Source organism: Trachinotus anak, unplaced genomic scaffold, assembly GCF_046630095.1.
Source record: "Trachinotus anak isolate AG129_WGS33_773 ecotype Australia unplaced genomic scaffold, CSIRO_AGI_Tana_v1 ptg000032l, whole genome shotgun sequence".
Lineage (NCBI taxonomy): Eukaryota > Metazoa > Chordata > Actinopteri > Carangiformes > Carangidae > Trachinotus > Trachinotus anak.
Window position 1 is genome coordinate 26,331,914 of NW_027273883.1, and position 22,774 is coordinate 26,354,687.

Genomic DNA, 22,774 nt, shown 5'->3' on the forward strand with positions numbered 1-22,774 from the left:
AGGGACTCGACTCGACTTTCACCACAGTCAAAAATTAAAACTTGTGACTTGCATGTGTGCGACTTACTCCCACCTCTGATATGCACACATACACCCACATAAGTATACATATATATGAGTATGTGTATGTTAATAAAAATCATACCGTGCATTAACTGCCACTATTTAAAAGTTTTATCATCACCAGGATAAAGTAATTTTTAAATCTATTTAATCTGCTATGAGGGAGTCTGGACCTCCAACCAAAGGCAGCGGGTGGTGCTCAGCTCACTAGAACATGTGATGGGTCAGTTACTATCCTTCTGTCTTACCTTAGACTACCCTGTTTGTAAGTAGACAACAGGGACATATGCCGTGTTTACGAACTTGATCATAGAAGTGGTAATAAAATACTGTATATATGCGCGCAGAGAGGAGGAGTGAAGCAAACAGATGAAGAGCTGAAAGCGGCTGACTTGTTTACAGTGGCTGTCCTCAGTTTCACACATTGACCACACACAGTCCAGACACACACTCAGTGTTGACCTGGTCTTGTTTATGGCAGATTTTCCTCCTAAAAGAAGTCACACATTTTGAAACCAGCCACAAGCTCTTTGATGACGTCACTGGAAGAAGAAGATTATGAGACTGTAGATCATATAATGCTACTGTCTGAGATATGACGCGGACATGTCAGAGACGCGACTGTGCGCGGTGACCTGTTTTCTGTCTGTCTGTTGTGAAAATGAACCTGATCGACGTGCTGTCCCGTCCACACTCCGACCAGCGGGTGTCGCTGCGGAGCCCGGTGATGACGTAGGACGCAGCGGTAGAAGAAGAAGAGTCCGCGTCGCACGTGTGGCCACAGTCCGTGTGTTCAGAGAGAGTCCCGGACCCGGAGAGAGAAGAGTCCCGCTGAAAGACCCGCTGCTACGCTTTACACCTGAAATCATGAGGCCAGGTACAGTAGACCCGTTAGCACCTCACCGTGCCGGTGTTTTAACGTGACGTTAGCCGGGAGCTCCTGGGGCGGTCCGCCGTGACGGAGGAGTCGAGCCTGTGCTCGGCCTACCCCGCCATGACGCTCCGGTGCCCTCACTCTGAACCGCTTTCTCCGGGAGGGAAACTCCCGCCGGTGCGGGAACTTTCTCCGGTTCTATCTGTGACATGTGAGGTAAACTACGGAGTTAACGGCAGGTCGGTGGTTTACCTGTGGAGCAGACAGACCGGATAAATAACGGCTCCCCCGACACGCTGTGCACACGTGTTGAGCCTCGTCCAGGGCACTGGTCGCGCTGGTCCCGGTCTGCACCACCCATCCGGATCTGAGGACTCAGTTTAAAAGGCTGTTTTTGTCGGTGCACCGTTTACCGGGACAGTCCGGTGTTTGAAGCCGGATGTGTGCACTTTGTGCCACGAGGCCTGAGCATTAACGCTGCCTGTAGCTTGAATGCTAACATTAGCCCGGACCCGGGCCACCGGGGCCGTGTTTACTGCGCTCAGGTCCGTGTTCAGAGCTAATTCACGTATCAAAGTAAGACCGAGTTCGCTCCAGGAAGACCTGGGTGATAGCGGAGTCTTTTTACACCGGGTGGTATTAAATACGGTGAGGTTCATGCTCTTCATGTGTCCTCAGAAGTAAACATCTGGAGAATGAGGACTAAGTGCTGGTTTGAGGCCTGGTCGTCGTCCCCACCACAGTTAAAGAGCAGCTGCCTCTCTAAGTCTTTCTGTGGGGCCACCCAGGACTGTGTCTGTGCTGTGGCAGGGACCTGAGTCCTGCACAGGGCTAATGTGAGCAGTTCCTGTCCTGTAGAAGTTTATAATTGTGCGTATAATTCATATCCTGTATCAGTGATGACGCCATGTTGTCTTCTCTAAGCTAAAAGAAAAAGAAAGTGTTACAAATAAACACTTAATTCCTGTGCTTCAGTTTCCCATGATGCCCCCCTCCTGCTGGCTCCTCTCTCGGTGTCCCACGTACCGTGGAGGCGTGTTTGTGACCAGCAGCGGCGCTGTGGAGGTGTTTTATCAGCGGGTCTGTGTCCTGTTGCTCCAGCCTGCAGACAGCAGGTGGTGCTAGAGCGTGTGGAGATGAGGCAGAGAGCTCACTGAAGAGAGGGAAAGAGAAAGGTGCTGGTCACTGAACGTAGATGTACACTGTACATAAAAAAAAAAAAAAAAAAAAAAAAAAAAAATCCTCTCAGGACAGCTATGGTCCCTCAAATAAATAAACAATATGTCCTTTAAAAAGGATCCTGGTTCACTACAGAGTCACATGTGCAGCCATGTTTTTTATTTCAGCTCAGTGAGAGAGGTCCTCTGAGCTGAAGTAAAATGTGAGGTGGTTTTGAGTTTGTACTTTCCACGGTGAGGATCCATGTGACACGAACCTGAATGTGACACGAACCTGAATGTGACACAGACAGTGAGTCAGTGGAGGAACATGTTCTTCTGGAGTCCTGGTGGTGTCAGGACAGTGCAGAGCAGCGAGGGCCGGGTCACAGAGGTGCAGCCAGGGACAGAGGGTGTGGGTCCTGTACAATAATAAACATATTGATGGAGCCGTTTATTTTGTCAGTGGTAATCATTAATGGTCATGTCCTGCAGACACACAGACCGAGCTGATGTGATGTCTCTCACATGAACAACAGAATAATGAGACTTGACAGTGGAGCAGCCTGGTGTGTGTAGAGGTGTGGACTGTCTGATGTCACTGCACTGTGGTGCAGCACTCATCCAATCAGAGGCTGCAGATTCATCAACAGTGTCATACTGCCTTCAGGTGCTGCAGGGATATAATGAACTGAAGAAGAGACTGTTCATACAGAATGAAGCAGCTGTGGACAACAGTCACTCAGTCATTCATGTTTCAGTGCAGACTGATTTACTGACACTCCTGCTTTAACCTAGATTAATGCTGTTTTTTGTCACTGATTTAAACTCATCTACCAGCTGGAGAGTGATTAATAAAAATACTTAATTAACACTAAACATTGTGTCACTGCTGTAGTTTATTTAAAGAGCTACGTCTGCTTTTGTGAAAGCGTCAGACTGTCAGTGAAGTGACATTAGTCCAGAAATAGACGTGGTTCTGAGACATCTATTCTCAGCTCAAACTGAGCTCAAACCCCCCCAAAACACACACACACACACACACACACACACACACACACACACACACACACACACACACACACACACACACCTGTGCACTGTGGGGTCTGTACTGGACACCAGAATACCAGCAGTCAGAGGAGCACTGGTTGTGCTGGTTGTTGTGCCACCACACCAACATGTGTGCACATCCTCTGTCCAAGCTCCAGTCCAGTTTGGAGCGTGCACACACCACTGATTCTGGTTCAGTTACAGACCTACAGAGCCAGACAGTAAAAACACATGTACACATTTAGCTCCAGCTACATGTGAAGGCTCTGTTTGTTCCACAGCCTCCTAATGCACCTGTATGGATCCAACTAAAGTGTCCTGCTGTTTGTTTTCCAGGGTTCAGTCCTCGTGGAGATCGAGGAGGAAGAGGAGGAGGACGAGGAGGATTTGGTGGAAGCAGAGGAGGATTTGGTGGAGGCAGAGGAGGGTTTGGAGACCGAGGAGGACGAGGGGGATTTAGAGGAGGAAGAGGTGAGACTGGGGGACATGGATGATGGTTGGAGTGTGAAGAGTTGTAACGTCATCAGTGGAGCTGTATTAAAACTCTGTCTGTGTTTCAGGTGGAGGATTCAAGTCCCCGGATGGTGGAGGATTTCGGGGCAGAGGGGGTGGAAGAGGCACCCCAAGAGGGAGAGGAGGGAGGGGCGGCGGCAGAGGAGGCTTCGGAGGAGGGAAGAAGGTCTTGGTGGAGCCACACAGACATGAAGGTTTTTATCAGTCCTGTTATTCTGGGTTATTTGTCTGAATCCTGGATCCTGAGGTTCACCTGCCTGGTTTCTGTTCATATGCTCCTGTAGACAGGCTGCAGGTACACTAATGTTAATACTGTATGTGTCTGTGTGTCTGTCCATAGGCGTGTTCATCTGCAGGGGGAAGGAGGACGCCCTGGTGACCAAGAACATGGTGGTGGGAGAGTCTGTGTACGGAGAGAAGAGGATCAATGTGGAGGTGAGATGTTCACAGTGTCAGTGAAGGCATCACGTTCATCAGTGAAACCTTTGAGTTCTGTAATGAGTAAATTGTCAGTCAGTCACCTCCACATCAGTCCTGAGGTCCGTGAGACCAGCAGCTGGTTTCTGGGGTCACAGTCAGACTCACTGTTTTCTGACTTGTTGTCCTGTAGGAAGGAGAGACCAAGATTGAGTACAGAGCCTGGAATCCGTTCCGCTCCAAGCTGGCAGCAGCCATCTTGGGAGGAGTAGACCAGATCCACATCAAGCCAGGAGCTAAGGTCATGTACCTGGGAGCTGCCTCTGGAACCACGGTGTCCCATGTCTCTGACATCGTTGGACCGGTGAGTCACAGGCTGCACCCTCAGACATCACCATGTGGTCGTTTCCCTCTTGATGTCCTAAACGATTAAAGCTCAGACTGAGCTGTCCTGTTCATGTCTGCGTTTTGTTAAACAAAGAAGTTCAAATACTTCCTGCAATAATCTGTTGAATCATCTTCTTTCCGCACGTACAGGCTTTGTGCAGTTTCTTTAAAGTGACTGTGTGTGTGTAACTAACCTGTGTGTATATGTGTGTGTGTCTGTTGTGTTACAGGATGGACTGGTCTACGCTGTGGAGTTCTCCCATCGATCAGGTCGTGACCTTCTCAACGTGGCGAAGAAACGCACCAACATCATTCCCATCATCGAAGACGCTCGGCACCCACATAAGTACCGCATGCTGGTCGGTAGGTAGAGCTGGGGGGTGGAGTCTGTTACACCTAGACCTCGTGTGTCAGTCAGGGGGTGTCACAGTTGGTTCTGACTCCGTCTCTCTGCAGGTATGGTGGATGTGATCTTCGCTGATGTGGCTCAGCCTGACCAGACCAGGATCGTTGCTTTGAACGCTCACAACTTCCTGAAGAACGGAGGACACTTTGTCATCTCCATCAAGGTACGCTGACGACCTCCCCCACAGACCGGAGCTCTGCAGACCATCACACAGGAAGCTTCAGGGCTCATGTGGGTGACCGGAGTCTGTTACAGTGAAGGTCAGGTGCTGTAGCTGAGACCAGGCTGGTCTGGTGAAGCCTCATTAGGTTGCTCCTGATCTACAGAGCTGCATCACTTCATGAGAGGAGTGATGATGATGTTAATATGGGGATAACAGTGTCAGTCAGTCCCTGCTGTTGTGTTGTCATAGTTACAGAAACTGTTGAGTACAGACTACAGACTGTTTCTAAACCTGGACGTAGACTCTGGGTCTGAACAGTGAAGCCAATGCTGAAGAGTCTTAAAGCTTCATTCTCTCTAATGAGCATCAGGGGGCGACTCCACTGGTGGTAAAAAGAAGTCTGATTGTATTGAAGTCTATGTGAAAAAGTCTCTACTTCTCACTTGATTTATTACCTCAGTAAACGTTTTCCTGATGATGGTATCAGTCTGAACACAGTTCCTAGTCTTCTTCAATACAACATGATGATCAGTTTTTAAAGTATGCCCCATTTAGAGGAAAATAGACCATGAAGCAGGGGATGCATTAGGGCGGGGGCTACTGTGTGATCAGGTCGGCTCCACCCCTCACTCCTCCTCAGCTCTTCAGTTTCTTCTGGTTTCAGATGGCAGCAGCCAAATTACAAACTGCTGCTTCAGAACAGCAGCTCACAAACCAGTGGTTGACATCACGGTGGGCTGTCGCTTGGTCCAGACAAACTCTGTATGAAGTGAACATAAACATCACACACGCGGTCCCCTCGCTTCCCCATCTGAGAAGGTCGTAGGGGGGCGGGGTTTAAGACGCCAGGGGCCAAACAACATGTGTGGGACACTGCTTCCTGTAATATGACTCCACATGTTCAGGTGGTGAATCCAGCTGTTGACACCTGGTCTGTCTGTTCTTCAGGCGAACTGTATTGACTCGACAGCGGCTCCTGAGGCCGTGTTTGCCGCTGAGGTGAAGAAGATGAGTGCAGAGAACATGAAACCACAGGAGCAGCTCACACTGGAGCCCTATGAGAGGGACCACGCTGTGGTGGTGGGCATCTACAGGTATGCCAGCATCAGCACAAGTTAATCACACAGATCATCTTAACAACCTGACAGCTTTGTTTGCTTCTAAGTGAAGATCAGTGATCAAGTGAAGTTTTTCTCTTGGAATTGGTCCATTTTTATATAATCTGTATCAGAACATGTCAGAGTCTGACCTGCTGCTCAGGTAACAAACCAAATCAGTCAGAGCCACCTCCTGATAACAGGAAGTCGATGAGAAGAGTCCTGGTTGATAGGAAAAGAAAAAAAAAAAGGAAGTGGAGGCCCTGTTCTAACCAAAACCATATGAACCTGTGCAGCAACATGAGGAAGAAAATTGGTAAATAAACAGATGAGTGAGGATGTAAACAGCAGGAGACTGAGCTACACTGGAGTCTGTCTGATCTGAAAAATAAAATAAGCATTTTGTGCAGATTGAACTAATGTTTCCTTCTGGCTCCTCAGACTGGAAATAATTCTGTCACATAAATATTGTATAACAATTCGATGGTTCATCAGGATTTTGTCTCCAGTTATCACATTTCTTAAGACTCAGTAATATTTCTTCATCCTTCTTCAGTTCACATCAGCTCAAAACTAAAAGGTTTGGTTTGAAAGTTTCCAGGATTTTATGAACTTATGTCAGAGTTGATGGGCTGTTACAATAATTAATAATCTTCTAATTAATAATCTTTAAACAGAAGAGCTGAAGCTTCTTTGTTGCGGCAGCTGTAGAGTTTTGTACCTCACCACAGATGTTTGTCTGGATGACCACGGTGTCCTGTTCCTTAAGTTGTTCTCTAATATTTCTCAAGGTTTTTCAATGTGAAATATATCCAAAGACGTATCTCTAACCTATAAATATCTGCCACAACCTCCTTCTGCTGGTCTTGATAAATCTTTGTGTCATGAATATTTGATCCAGACAAACAGGAGGTGTTGCAGGGAGTTGTAGTTCCTGAAGCTTCATGTGGTTGTAAGTGATCAGAGCTGAATATGGCAGCGCTGACTCACCTGCGTCCACTGGGTTAAACAGCTCCACCTACTGGACTGTTAAAAAAAACATGAGCTATAGTGAAATGTTTAATTCTGATGGTAACACAGTAGAGAGGTATGAGACCACCTGAGCTGTCAGGTTCACCTGTTCATGATCTCCAGCCGTGTCTCATCCAGTCAGGTGTGTTCATGTCAGTCAGCTGTTGATGCCTGTTACAGGGTTTTAATACGAGTCTGCATTCAGTCTCAACAACACAGTGTGCTCATGTCATTTACACTTATGTTCAAAATAGAACACACACACACACGTGTCCACGGAGACGAGGTCGGACTGAAACTGAGGCTCAGTTCTCACATCGTTTAGCTTCATTACAGCTAGTCACAGTTTAGTAGTCTTTGTAGTTTAGTATTTTTTTTTAATTCATCTCACATAATACAAAAATAGAGAAAACAAAAACCAAAGTGAAGAGTTTGTGTGTTAGTTTGTGACTGAACAGGCTCAGGCTGAAGCAGCTGCTCATATATACCTGTTCACAGCTCAGTGTTTGTCTGAGCTGTGACGTCATCATAATCTGACAGCTTCAGAGACAAGAGCAGCTCATCCAGATGATTTAATCCTTCAACTTCATCTGGAGTCACACTGAGAGGATGATCTGCAGCTGACGCTCTGAGCAACCCAACTATCACCTGGGGTTCCTCTTCTGAACAAGATCCACTACAGTGGATAGACAGTGTCTGTAGGGGGTCCATCAGGGAGGGGCCAGGTGAAGCCCTGTTCATGTGTGAGCTCCACATGAACAGGGCCTGGCTGACGGTGGTCCTGCTCCTCAGCTCCAGGACTGGGACTGTGAGGTGTAGCACTTTCACCTCCTTACTAATGTTCCCAGAGTTGAGTTATGGTGACAGGTTGGCTCAGGGGTCCAGACACCCCCCACCCCCCGAGACCGCTGTGGTCAGCTGTATGTATATGGTCCCTGCTCGTGTTCATGTGTTCACAGACTGTCCTCTCTCTCCTCAGACCTCCACCCAAACAGAAGAAATGAGGTGTGGCACGAAGCTCAGGAAAACAGACTCCTGTTCTCCACCTCCGCCTCCTTTTCTACCACATGTTGTCTGTTGGCCTCCTCCACCTCCACCTCCACCTCCACCTGCCTGTTTGACTCCTGCAGTGTGAAGCATGACCAGCACTCAGGGCAGAGCTGGGCTGGTTTCCTTTTCTCCTTTGACAGTAACCTGATGAGCAGCCTCAGCCTCACCTGTCAGGTTGGAGCACATTACATGACACTGGGGTCACGTGAGCCACAGGTTTCCTCCAGTTTGGATCCAGTGCTGTTAGTTTAATAAAACGTAGAGGTTCACCTCAGGTGGACCGGCCTCAGTTCAGTTATCAGGTCTGTTCCTGTGTGTTGTTACACCACTGTGGTCACGTGCTAACACCAGTCTTGTGTAGTGTGTTCTGATGAGTTTTTGTTTTAATTAACCAGCCGCTGCCCTGTGAACTAGTTACTTTCTACTGAGGAGTATTACAACTGTCATTATAACAGTTCCTCTGAAAGACTTCTGTGTAGTTACACATGTTTGAATAACTACATGACTCCTGAGGATTTTTGTGTGGTTGTTTTTGCTTCTCTGTGCTCGTCCTCCTTTTCTGACCCAATGTCTTTTTTTGCTTTTAAATGAAATGTTTCTCTGCTCCTCTGATTGGTGCGTCTGGTTCCAGACAGCACATCCCAAATATTCACACATCATATACCCAGATGGGTAGTATTTTTAGTGTATGAGTTATGTCTGGACTTATGTACAGTAAATATACTTTGTCTTAATATGTTGTGTGCCGTCATGTGGAGAGCTTCAGGTTGTCACAATATCCACCATTAATGTTGATCTGTGTAGGGGTGAGGAGGTAAACCGACCCTGTGTGTGTATGTGTGTACAGACAAATATAGAAAGTGACTTTTTCACTCTGACTTGTAATTTGATACCAGTATAACATTTGTGTGGACAGTATGAAGCAGAAGGGTTGTAGATATTTTACAACGAATTATGCTTGAAACCTTTTTTTTTTTATTATTATTGACATGATCAGTAACTTTGTTTTAATAAAATGTTTATAATTATCACTTTTGATCAGTTAACGTGGTATAACTCACCCTCACTGTAAACACACAAACACTTCATGTCCTGTTACACCTGACACTGACACAGGTGAGTCTCGGTCCTTGGTCCAGTGCAGGACCAGGACCTGTGCAGACACTGGTATCAGTCAGACCCAGACCTCCTCCATGTGTGGCTGCCGTCCTCTGCTGAGGGGAGCAGCCTGCTCCCTCAGTGTTAACTCTACAAACTGGCTCTTTTCTCCACGGAGCCTCTAAACTAAAGCCTCGGCTCTGTTTTCGGGTGGTCAGTGTCACTACATGAACAACCTCGTCTTCATTTGAGGACTAACTTTTGGAAGTTACTCGTATGACTGTCCGCGGTGGATTTGTTTTGGCAGCCATTTTGTGGGAAATTTCTCTGGAGCGCGCTGGGCCGTACTTGCCTGGTGTCGGGAGTGCGCTCTCAATGCAGCCCCTCTCTCCTTTGACCGATATTAACATCACGGAGGGGCTGGCCGGCATAGAGCTAGCTGTAGCGGTGTGTGCTAAAATACGTGTAGTTTCTTCATAGCGGCTGCTTGTATTGTCCATCGGCCCATCGGCTGGCCGTTGCCCGCCAAGCAGCCTGCAGTGTGCGGACTGTCTTCCTCCAAATTCCAATGGCAGAGTTTTATTAGACAGCTAGCATGCTAGCTAGAAGCTAGCTGGCTAATGTTAGCTTCTTGCCTTTATATTAATTTAAAAAGCTGACGGGCTTGCAAAGTCATTTAGCCCGCGCTGTGGGTGTAAGGTGCTCTCTTGTAAATCTGAGAATCAGCCTGGAACAAGTGAATTAAGTTTGCTGAACAGAAGGAGGACTGAGTTTGAGGTGTCCGTGGTTGAGGCGGCGAGCTGCCCACCTCCCCTTAGGCACGGCTAGCTGTGCTGCGCCGGCGATCAGTTCCCATCGACAGCCCGCTCTCTGAGCTCCGGAGAATAACGCAATTTTACTGGAAACTAATCTCACCGGGATTTTTTATCGGCTGCACAATTCTGCACCATCATATTTGGATTTCTGCTGTGGAAGAAGGACGACTGACCCGGGGGAGGGGGCTCGGTTCGTGCGGACAGAGGGAGACAGGGGTTCCGAACATGGCTGCTACGCGGAACTTGGTTCGACACACCGCCTGAGGTAAGACAAAACCGGTCGGCGTTGTCTTTTTTCCGATTCATGTATGAATTTGCGGCTGGTTGGTTCTTGTCTCTAATGTGTGTATGCTTGTGTGTGAGTGTGTGTCAGGGGCTTGACAGTCATTGAGTGGTAACTGTTGGGTAGCATAATGTTACCCCTTCCCTTCGTTATTCGCCCCTGTCACCCGGCCTCGTGTCCCAGTTCCTCCGCCGCTCGGATGGCCGATGGGGCCGGAGGCAGGCTCCGATTAAACAGGTGGGTTAACGTCGGTGTCGGACAATGGATCATGCTGAACAATTAAGGCTTGGCTGGCGTGTCTACAGCAGCTGAGGCGTGCATTATGGTGATGGACCACACGTTACCCCTTTTTAGTAGCATGCAATGTCCTCCAGGTCTGTGGTTATCAGCCCCCTGCCCTTCTAGTTTACCTTGTGACTGAGTCGTTTCTAACGGCTAACCATCTGGCGGGTTGACCAAGGGCTGGGTTGGTCTTAAATAGGCTAATGATTGATGCGATCAGTGTGCGTGTATCTAGGCAAGTTTCAGTAGCAGCGGCATCGCGACCTGCCTCAAGTTAACGCACGACACCAATAGACAGGGAGAGGGTGCCGGCGGAGAGAAACGGAGGAGAGGGCAGATGAATGGATGTGGGGCTCCATGATGGAGACGGGTTGATATCTACTAGTACAGGCGGCTGCATCCTGGTGTGGCGTGTGGATGGCGATGACTTTGGGTGTCACAGCAGCCAGCAACCCCCGACTGTCCTCTGTAGATCTGCAGCGTTTCATCTGCTATGGCAGCTAATGCTAGCCACTAGCCTAGCTACCGCATCAGCCCCAGCCCCTACCCTGCCCTGGAGTAGAGGGACACAGGCTCTCAATTGCCGGGAGATGACTGCTGCTGGGCAGGGAACAGGGCTGTGAGGAGACCAGAGCTGATGCACAGCTGGAGGAATCATGACTTGACATCTCCTCCCTGTGTGTGTGTGTGTGTGTGTGTGTGTGTGTGTGTGTGTGTGTGTGTGTGTGTGTGTGTGTGTGTGTGTGTGTGTGTGTGTGTGTGTGTGTGGGGCTCTCTGTGCTCCTCTTTCTGTCATTGCTCAACAGAAGATGTTGTGGTCTGAAATTGTTGCCTATTTAAATATGGGGGTTTGTCATAGATGCTGTGCCCCCTCCCCACCCACCTCGCTGAAGTTGTGTTGCTGTTTTCCTTGTGGTGAACGCAACTGAGTCTCAAAATGGACCTTTCTCCTCAGCCATTTCTGCTTTGCTTCATTTTTCATTCATTTTTTCATCCTCTCAAATTGTGTCTTGGTGTAAAAATCAACCACTGTATGTATGGTTGTGTAGTCAATTGTCCACTCGATGAAAAAGGCCACACACAGGCCAGAATGGAAAATTTCAGGTGAGAGAAATGACACATCTCCTCAGATTGAAGCCTCTTTTACAGACAGGTGAAGATGTGCTCACTCCGGATGTGAGCGTCCACTGGAGGTGGATGTGTAATCCAGGTATTTTCACTTCCATTGAGGTACACAGGTCCATGTTGTTTGAGTCATGACACAGTGGAAACAGTGAATATGTTCAGGTTGTGCTGAGGAGCTGTGTCCATTATGAAACCTGCTCCAGCTGAACCTGCCGCTGAGTTTCAGTTGGAACAAGCACCTGTCACCTCCAGCGTATATGAAAGCTGAGGTGTCACATTCACCATCTACACTGTGATCAGAATATAAAACAGAAAAATATATAAATACACAAAATATCACAGTTATTAGTTATTACAGAATCCCTGGACTTCATTTCATTCAAATGTAAAATTAATTAGCATCCTGGTGTTGAAATAATCCAAATTACAAAACCGCAACATGAATGAGGGTCTGCATCACCAAGCTCAGGGGTCGACTTTAATACCAAGACCTTGTCAGCTGAATCCAGACCAGGTGCACAGTGGGAGTGGAGCACCTAGGAGTGGCCTCTTCCAGTGCCAGAGTTTTCTTTCACTGCACGATGAAGCTTCATCCCACACATGTCATGTAAAGTGAATTTTTTGGCTTGCTGTAATGGCTGGAGTGGTTTTGCAGCCTGTGTCTCTTGGCCACAAACAGCCAATGGACTTGTTCCCTGACTGACAGCACAGCTGTGACAACAAGCTCAGGCCATGTGTGTGTGTGTGTGTGTGTGTGTGTGACTGTGTGACTGTGTGACAGCTCTGACACACAAATTAATCACTTTGTAGAATCTGATAGACGAACTCCCAAACTTACCAGGAACTCCAGTAACTCTTGTTTTCATCCTCCTCCTCTTCTTCTCTCTCATGGTCTCCTTCCTCTCTGCTCCCGTCTCCTACGTTCATGGACTCATCTCTTAACAACGGCGCCATTACTCAGACTGAAACTTCCTCAACTGAAGCATCTTTGCTCCAGCTTCTGCTGCGTGGAGGCAGCACCTGTATCTCCATCCTTCTTAACACATCCTCAGGTTGTATCATGAAACTAAATGGTAGCATTCACCACATGTCACCTGTAAACAGGGTTGTGTGTCTAACTAAGGTGGAGAACAACAGTACCACTATTTTCATACAGTTTGTCTTTATTGTAAAGTAACACAACAACAAGCAGCATGTCGTCAGGATCACACACTTCCTGTAGATGTCAAAAGTGGGTGTGAAAGGTTCTGCACGTTCACAATTTACAGTGTTCTCATCACATTTTTGTCACCACTTCTACGAAAAATAATGACATGAATCCACATTATACAACATATTTTAAGGAAAATTAAATATGCCTCAAATGACTACATCACTTGAACACATCACTATAATGATGATGTGGCTAATGTATAATCACAAACAGAATAATCAAATACATGTTCATTGCAATGTGAGCTGAGTGTTAAATCAGCCCAAACCGTCCATGACTGAGCCTCACTGCAGGTTCGACTGGAATCATGAGTTGGGACAGAGTTTTATAAAATAGCAACACAACATGTATCAACACAATCTGAATGTCTATGAATTATAATGTTAAATTGTCCAGCTTTCTGCCACACAGTCATTTTTACTCTTGATTAATCAATTAGTCGTTTAGTGTATAAAATGTCAGAAAATTGTTTCTTCATCAATAAGTTTTTTTTAATTCAGCCTGCAGCTCAATACCTACAAATATTCAATCAGCGTTTAATATCACACAGAGCAGCAGGACGTCTGTACAGAGTGATTTCATTTAGAACAACTGTTTTTAATTTTAATGTTTTCCTCAATATGATAAAGATCTGTCATTTGACACAAATTTATCTTTGATTATCAGTCAAACAACAGATATTATATTTAACATAGATATTGTTTAGATTAAACTGATCATGAGCCCAGAGTAACTGGATCTGTGTGGTCTCCCTCAGAAAACACTGGACATCAGCAACAAAATAAATGTACTGCTTATCAAACATCACTCACACAGGTAAACATTCATTTATGTATTTAATTAGTAAAAGAGGAACGCTGCCTCCCTCATGAGGTGTATGAGCTTTGCTGTGTGACGTAGCTTCACTGCTGTTTTATCTAAATGTTGCTAATATTTAAAAAAAAACTAGAGAAAAAGTCCAGTTAAGTAAATATTAACATAACCTTCCTCATAATTATCACTGTATTTATTAAAGGAGGCTACAGATGTTGTTCACTACTATCACATCAGCAGGACCATATCTGGAGAGGGTCTAACCTGATTGGTGGAGATCTCAGCAGGTGTAAATGACACCTGTACAGTTTCGCCCCATTCTTAAGATCATCAGGGTGAAAGGTCACCTAACTGCCACTTCCTGCTTTCTCGGACTGTCAAAATAAGGGCAGCTTGAATCGAGATAATGACGCTAAGTAATTGCAGATGTGGTTAGCCAGATAATGAATCCAGATACTCATCACAGATTAACACCAGGTTCAGCTCCATGTCGGACCTGGTGGAGGAGACGATGAAACGAGCTGTGAGGTTATCGGACACAGTTACAGACCACCAGCAGCACATACGTCTAATAATCAGCTTCAGCGCTGACAAGTCCACATGTTAATTCATCTGCCCTGTTTGTGTTTCTGGACATCAGCTGATATTGCAGCTAGCTAGCATTAGCTAGCACTGGCCCTTCAGTTCCTTGAGGCGTCACCGTTCGTATCATAAAACCTCCTCTCAAACACAAGCTGAGTTCACTTCAGTGAGTGTTGGAGCAGCAGCAGCACCTGGAGCTGACAGGTGTCCCCCTGACTCAGTTTGCTAATGTAGCAGCCACCACAAACCTACCAATTCAGGTTAAACCAAAATAAATGAACATAACACTGAGCACGATCTGAAGTGGTTGGTCGCATCAGTGACGGAAACTCTGCTTTGCTTGTGGATATTTGTTAGTGCATGTTTAGTTTAATATAATCATGATATTTCAGGTTAAGTTTCACTAACTAAACTATAACCTAACTAACTATAAGTTTTCTAAATTATGTTGACATTTCTATAAATTGAATTGATTGTCCATCAGGTCTCATTAAAACAGAAATATGATGATTATAATCAGACTATAACTAGCATCTCAGATTTTCCCTCTGGTTGTATGACGGTAGAGATCCATGGATTATTTCAGGCTGTTAGGAGCAGTGTTGGAAATCAGTCTGTCAGGTGTTTAGTTTAGTGGATCAGACTCAGCAGAGTTTCCTTTGTGGGTATTTTACACTGTCACAAATGTTACTGTATCACAGTGTATGTTGATATCATAATGTAAATAACAAATACCATTTTAGTTTTAAGTTCTGTGCATCTTACATCACACATGATCTGTTGTCATTCACTTATTTATTTTCTCTGAAGTTTTTTTTTTTTTATCTGCAAGACCAACAAATTTGGAACCAGGGTCTGAGTTCCCCTTTAAATGTCTTCCATATGGGGATATTGTGAGCTGACCTACAGGTCTGACTCTGTCCTGCTAATAGCTCAGGTTGTATTTCATCACTCTCCTCCAACTGAAGACACTGAGAACTTCAGAGAACTGCACATGGCTGTAATGTGTCGTCTCTCTGAGCGCCATCAGTGTCCACAGTCTCTGTTTTAGTGACTCCCTGCTCTCTTGCGTCTCCACGCTCTGTTCTTTCACTGTAAAAAAAAAAAAACAAAAACCCAAAGAAACGTACCTTCTCCTCAGGAGGACCAGGCTGTGAAACGAGCAGCTGATTGGTGAGGTCTGTGTAACTCAGTGAGGTTTTTTTGTTCACTTGACATCACACTGAAACCGAAAGTTGACGTTTGATAACATGGAACTGATTACAGACGGAAACGTCATCTCAGTAACGTCACCGTTACCGGTCTGAGTGTTAATGTTGTTAGCCCTGACACCTGTGGCACTGCTGTGTGTGCTAGTCCAGTGGTTTTCAAACTTTGGGCTGGGGTCCACTGGTGGGCCACAAAGGTATTGCAGGTGGGTCCCGAATCATTTGCAAAACATTATAATTTTGATCAAAACCTGTGACTATTAAAAAATTACAATATGAATAATGTTTTAAAGTGAAATGATCTTTAAAAACATTAAAATGTTTAAAAACTCCTTTCGCTTTTACTTTCTTTATTAAACCAAACACTGTGATCAGACAGTGACAGGAACTTTCATGTCGCTGCTGGTTCATATAATGTACTTGTTTACAGTGTGATTGTTCACTGAAAGCTCACGACCACGACAAACACTGGAGAATCAGGATGGATGCTGGGTAACAACAGGAAAGAGTCAGAGACAGATGGTGAATGGATGAGTGGTATCATTTGGCCTCCGTATCGATGCGAGCCCACAATGTTTTTGATAATTTCATGAGGGCAGTGAGTTGGAAAAGGTTGAGAACCACTGTTCTAGTTCTCTCAGGTTCCCATGTTTGGCTGAGCCGGTTCCACCTCAGAGCATGTAGATTTATGTTTTACCCCGTGGTCCATGTCTGCAAACCTCTGAGTCTATATCACTGAAATCTGTGTGTGTGTGTGTTGTCCAGGGTGGAGGTTGGTCCACTGCAAACATCAGCTGAACATCATCTGACATCTCTGTAAAGGTGGGCGGGCCACTCACCTGTGGAGACCTTGATACCTGGTTACCACACACTAAACGAGATCAGTGAACAGTACAGCACAGCTCGTTACAGTTCATCAGACTGTTGTGTCATCTGTCATCTACACAACCGTCATGAAGGAGGTTGTGTTGTATCAGTCACACACAGTCAGGTGGACCCAGTGATCCTTTGACTGAGTGTATATGAAGAGTGTGATCCAGGAGCTTAGTGTTAGCCTGCAGTCTGCTGAGATCGCTAGACTATAAGCTAATGACGCTACAAGCTAATGACGCTAGGCTACAAGCTAATGACATAGAGACTAACTTAAGACAGAATTTAATCAAGGTTCATCAAACAGTGTAAACTGGGGGAGTTGAGTTTCTGCTCCTCTACTCCCCCAGTGATGATTACACTACTAGCTAATGGATTGGATCAGAAATGACCCAATACAGTTTTCTGATTGGCTGGAGTCATGGCGCTCTGTAACACATTCAAACCTGAGGGCACACAGAGAGTCCAAGGGCTCACAGCCCACAGGACCCTGAGAGGGGACCGATGAAACCAGGTGAAGAGGTTAGCATTGTTCACTTCTGTGGACAACAGAAAGACACGGCGACAGGTTAATGTAAATAAATGTATTGACCACAGAGGTTTTTTTGCTGTAATTGAATTATTCTCTGTGTAATAATTTCTCTACAAAAATATTATTTTTTTTTATCTTGGTAGAACGACGAGACTGACAGAAATGTAGACTAGTTTATTCCCATAGTCCTGGTTCAGCTTGGATCAGCCGGAGCTGATGTCTTTAGCAGCTGCACTGTGCTAAGCTAACTGTAGTCTCATCTAAATGAATGAAGGGCTGTGTTTTTTCATGCATTTCTAACTGTGTGATCGCAGCCTTACAAATCAGGACCTGTCTTCAGTTAAATAACTAATAAACAGTGAATAAAAACCTGTGGCCTGAAACACAGAGGGTCCAGTCCAGAACATGTTGGATCTGCTGTTAGCTCAAGACTGTAGCTTTAGCTCCCTGCTCTGGTAGTGCTGACCAAAGTCATGTCCTGGAATCCTCCTCCTGCTGTGGATGTCTGAGTGAGTGGGTATTGGAGATTTCTGCTAAGGTTACTTTGACGTTTTTGTTTCAGGTTGAGTAAAAATGAGCAGTTTTACTTTTGTTTGCAAAGTATCATGGGTAATTTTGTCTGTTGCTGTCTCTGAATCTGACTCCACACAACAGACACGACCTTTACCACTGATATCTTCATTCTTCCACCATCGCTGGGTTTGTTTCTTACTCTGCGTCCAGTTTTAGTGTCGTGCTCCAGGAACTGAGGTGCATTTGATTTGATGCATCAGACCTCCCCTCTGATACTAACATGGCATGTCACATAAAAGTGGGGTCACATAGAGGCCTGAATCTGCCATAGTAATCTGAAATATAACTTGTTGAGAAATATATTTGACCTTTATGTATTTATTGAAATTTGTGAAATTCAAGTCAATTTCAAGTTGTACAATTTCAGAAATCTTATTCCACATCATCTTTATTTTGTCAGAAAACTCAAGTCGAGTGAAAAACTCAAATCCAGAAGATAAAATTCAAGAGATAAAAGGAAAAGCGCTGTAGCCTGAATGGAAGAGGTCCGACCTCTGAGCTGAGCTCCAGGAGCTGACCATAAAACTGAGCATCACAAACCTCAGAAAATTGACTTTTAGCTCAGATTTGATCCACTCTATCCAATAATGTTTAAAGTGCAGAGGAGCCGTGTTACTGATCCAATCAGCACATTAATGATATCACAGAGACCGCCTCTTTTCACCTACGTCACACGACTGAGATTCAGCCTTTCCCTGTGGCAGATGATGAAATCCTGATTCACATCATTGTTTCATCCAGACTTGATTATTGTGACGTTTTGTTTTTTAAATCAGAACATGTGACCACATGACATCAGTTTGATCTTCCTGTCCATCAGATCAGACTTTAATGACCTCCTCCTTCACCTGTCTGATCTCCTTTAACCTCATATTCCACCTCCTGCTCTGTGTTCTCGGAGTCAGGGCTCCTGCTTATCCATACAGTTAAAAACACGTCTGCTGTCGTACCCCTCCCTCTGGAACGACCCCCCCTGCTGACACCAGACTGTCTCTGCTGAGGCCTCAGATCCAAACTTAACTTTCACTCAGCTCCTAATTCTTTTACTGTGTCACACTTGTTTCCTGTTACCATACGAGCTGATGTTTGATCATATCAGATGTTGTGATATTTCCCCTCATATGCAATATTTTTCATAATATGGGGAAAATGTTTATTTAAATTATTTCTATATATTTTCTCAGTCTGTTCTGCTGCAGAGTTTGACCCTCATCTCATTGCTTTGATTACTGTTCACTGAACCTCTTCATGTGACAAATAAAACTTACAACTGCTGCTTAGTGGCAGCTTCACTTATACCTGAAACATCATATAAACAATATAAATATGTATCATTAAAAAATAATACAACAGTGTAATTATATATTATAAAAAAAGCACAGCAATATAATTAGATTATAAAAAGTCCCCTGAGATAACATCTGCTGTGATATATAAATATAAATATATATATTATAAATAAACTTGACTTGACTTCATGTGTGCAGTAAGCCAACAGGAAGTCAGTCATCTCACCTGGCAGGAGTCCAGGACATGTAGTGCTCCTGGTCTATGAGCCCTAAAACTCCACAGAAACACCATGGACACTGTCCAGAGCTGAATCTGAGAACTGTAGAGTAAATACAGACGGGAAATAAAGTTTTTTAAATTGAATAATGAGGATTTCATGAAGTGAAATACATTCAGAAAGATCAGTATGTCAGTGCTATAGATTCAGTGGTGTTTGAGTAAATTAAATTTCATCATTATGATCAGTGATAATGATGTTTTCCTGTTGGTGCTTTAATGGATGGTTTCTGTAGCTGCACTGAGCAACAGTCACTGACTGCTCATGAATTCAGCTCCTCGTGTGTCCTGGTCAGTGTCGACAGTGACTCTGAGGTCAGCTGATGTCGACTCCATAGAGCTGATCTAAAGACGTTTGTTATTAAAGACCAGTTTAAACTTTATCAAGATAAAATAGATTTTATTAGAATTATTTGACATGAAAGTGACTCAGCAAACACGAAGAGGAGGAGTTAGATTGGATGAACAACTTCTATCAGCTACAGTAAAAGAATGAACTCTGTAGTATCTGTGTGGTTGAGGGCCAAAATACATCCAGACCATGTCACCATGGAGGAGACAGAGGCTGAGTTCATGATGATGATCTGTACAATACATGAAATAGAAACACCTGCACATAAATGATATTTATATAATTTTGTAATTTCATAGTCTGTTATTCACACAATTCAGTTACAGATTTAATTATGACTTTATTTTAGTAGTTTGTTAAGAAAGCAGTATGAGAAACACTTTCTCATGTTTGTGTCCACAACTACAACAACACAGTAGCTACAGTGTGAGAAACAACCATGTGACAGTGTAACTACAGGTGAGTACAGAGATGACAAGACTGGACAGTGCAGCAGTGAACACAGACATGTTCTTTCTCTTTTATTTCTCGACAACAGGCCCCCGTCACAACACCTGGAGGGAGAGGGACAGGTAGATTTAACTAGTTAGCTGGTGTATGACGTGTGCACACGACCCAGGTACAACATAACATTCTGTGGTCAGACTGGCCATTGAGAGCGTCAGGACAAATCCCAGCAGGCCCCCGTAGTACAGGTGTGTGTTCACTTCACTGACCCTGAAAAGGTTTTATTAAAACAGACTGTGGTCAAAATAAAATGCAAAGACGGGGTTTCCTTCCCTGTTTGAAAATATACAGCTGCAAGACATACAAATTAAAAATTACATAAAATAAATAGCCTGTATTAAATAAAGATACAGTAGGTCCATCTTTAAGAATGCCTTCAGTTCTTCTCAACATTGATATGAGATTAAGATAGACTATAATCACTGGTTTTCACCTCTGGTTTAATAAAACACACAGCTGTGCAAATAACAATAAAACTGTAGACAGAGCTGCTCACCTGATATTTTAAAGCCAAATAATTGAGCCACTGTTTTTTTTTTTGTTTGTTTTGTTTTTTCTAGAGGGGAAAAAGGTGTTTTCTGGAGCTAAAATTTAAAGATGTTCCATGATGCAGACTATTGTCAGACAATTCAAATTACCAATGTTCCCTAAACAGCTCACATACAGGTTATCAGTAGATGCTAAAATTTACCAATATTCCCTAAATGCCTAAATGGGAGACTGGGGGCGGGGTCACATGGAGAGTGAGGGAAGAGAGACAAACACAGTTTACAGAAGAAACTGGTTCTGAACTCCAACATCAAACAGTACTGATTTAATGATATAAACAGTATTAACTTATACCTCATCTGAAAACATATTGATACACCTTTAAAAAATCCATATAGACCTTTTCTGTGTTTGATGCGTTTTGTGGGTGGAGCCAAACTTGCAGCAGGAAGTTTATGGATGCCTCCCTGAGCAGATGGTTGTAAGGCTAAGCTCATGTGATCAGTTACAGTGGATGCAAATGTAATAACACAGATATAATATCACTGTCTGCTCCATTCATTCATTAAACACATAAACACTGAGTGATGTTGGAGCTGAAAGTGTGTGTGAGCAGTTCAACATGGTGCTTACATGCTAACATTGCTAACATTGCTAATGTTGATCAGTGGCGTTTGCAGAGCCCTGTGTGAATGTCAGCTCTGTGGCTGCTGCTGTTTCTCTGTAATTTATCTTTATGAACCACATCACTGATTTTGTCATGGACTGGTAAACAGTAGATTTCATCACTTTAACGTCTGTAACCTTAAACGTCTTCATTTAGCTTCAGACGTCATCTCCTTTTTTTATTCCTGCCCTGACCAACAGCACAACGACACGTTTTCCTCATCACACGGTTCTGTCACACGACTTGTTTCCACTGTTTTTCTGCCACCACGCTCATGACTGACGTGACCGTGATGTCCGCGCCAAACTGGTCTCTACCCAGTTCCCAGACGTGTTCCAGCCGCAGCACAACTGACCCATCAAAGTTTGTTTTATTCTCATCGTTACAGCTTTTAAAGACTGTTAACTAAAGAGCGTAAAACCAGTATCTTACCTGTGGAGGCAGCGTCCTGTGTGAACACAGTTTGTGCTTGTCTCTTACTCACAGGAAGGGGGCGGGCCTAAGGCGGTAAAAGGTGATGCCACATATTTCTGTGAAGCCACCAGTGTAACCAATGAAAGTAGCTGAAGTGTAAAGGCCCAGTACAGTTCGACGAAGTGTCTGTTGGACGCCTCACTCACTTCATGCCGTGGTCAGCTGAGCGGAGGCGGGAAAGGAGTCAGGGGTTGAACTTTTCTCTCAGTTCTTTTTTTCAGTCTTGACAGAAGTAAAAATAAAAACGTCCTCCAGGAGTGACTGTGTTTTGAACACATTGTGACGTCCTGGTTTTCACCATGCCCTCCTGTAGTTAAACACTTTTGATTGGTCGAACAGCTCGTCCTCTACCAGCTTGGATCAGACGTGAGCCGACCCATCGCATATTCAGACCCACCTCACCCCTGTGTGGAGAAACGGTCCTCTCATTCATCTGAATGGAGCCTGTCTGTCCGCACAGGAGGCTCTGACATCATCCAACGGGGCCCGGCGCCCTGCTCACAGTCCTGATGATGAGTCTGATCTGACTGTTGTGTTTCTACTGTCCACCTCATGACAACAAGACACAAGATAAAATAGTTGCTGCTGTGATGATATCACATTGAATCCTGTCTGAGAGTCACAGTCACCTGCTCCTCAGTCTGGATCTGGACCCTGCCCTGTTATACCCCAGTCCTGGTTCTGGTCTGAAGCCAGACTGAGCACTAAGAGCTGGTCTGTGAGGTGAGCAGAGAGCAGGTGGAGAGTCCGACTCATTTGTCAGCACTGAAAGCAGTTAACCTGTGTAGGAGCTGGTTAGAGGACTAGTTAGTTGTTCTGGAGTTAAGTTGTCATCAGTTCACCTTTGTTTACTCCTGAGCAGAGACCCTGAACCTGAACCTGTATCACACCTGATCCTGCCAACTCATCTAAATTTAGATCAAAGTCATTTCCCATGAGGCCGCGGGGCCAGAGCCGTGGAGAGGAGCTGGAGGCCCAGTCAGACAAAATGTCTCCGTTCAGCTTGTGTCAAGTCCGGTATCAGGTCCTGAATGTGACCAACCTGATATGCAGGAGTCTCTCATGCTCTGACACACAACATGTGTGTCGCTGGTCCCACAAACATGTTACATTTAGTCCAACAGCCACACACAC

General features: G+C 44.9%; 2 protein-coding genes across 2 annotated transcripts in view; both read left to right on the forward strand.

Annotated features, from left to right (window-relative positions):
- Positions 1-654: 654 nt before the first annotated feature.
- fbl (fibrillarin) lies at positions 655-9,222 on the forward strand. Its single transcript, XM_071469546.1, has 9 exons — positions 655-940; positions 3,484-3,618; positions 3,708-3,854; positions 4,001-4,095; positions 4,271-4,441; positions 4,695-4,827; positions 4,921-5,033; positions 5,982-6,127; positions 8,121-9,222. Exons 1-9 carry the CDS (start codon positions 670-672, stop codon positions 8,143-8,145), a joined length of 1,236 nt encoding a protein of 411 aa, XP_071325647.1. The 5' UTR covers positions 655-669; the 3' UTR covers positions 8,146-9,222.
- A 206-nt stretch (positions 9,223-9,428) lies between these two features.
- Positions 9,429-22,774, forward strand: part of dyrk1b (dual-specificity tyrosine-(Y)-phosphorylation regulated kinase 1B) — a 46,936-nt gene continuing 33,590 nt past the window's right edge. The window contains exon 1 of the mRNA XM_071469536.1: positions 9,429-10,369. The gene's annotated coding sequence lies outside the window, so the exon portion shown is untranslated. The remainder of the gene's footprint in view (positions 10,370-22,774) is intronic.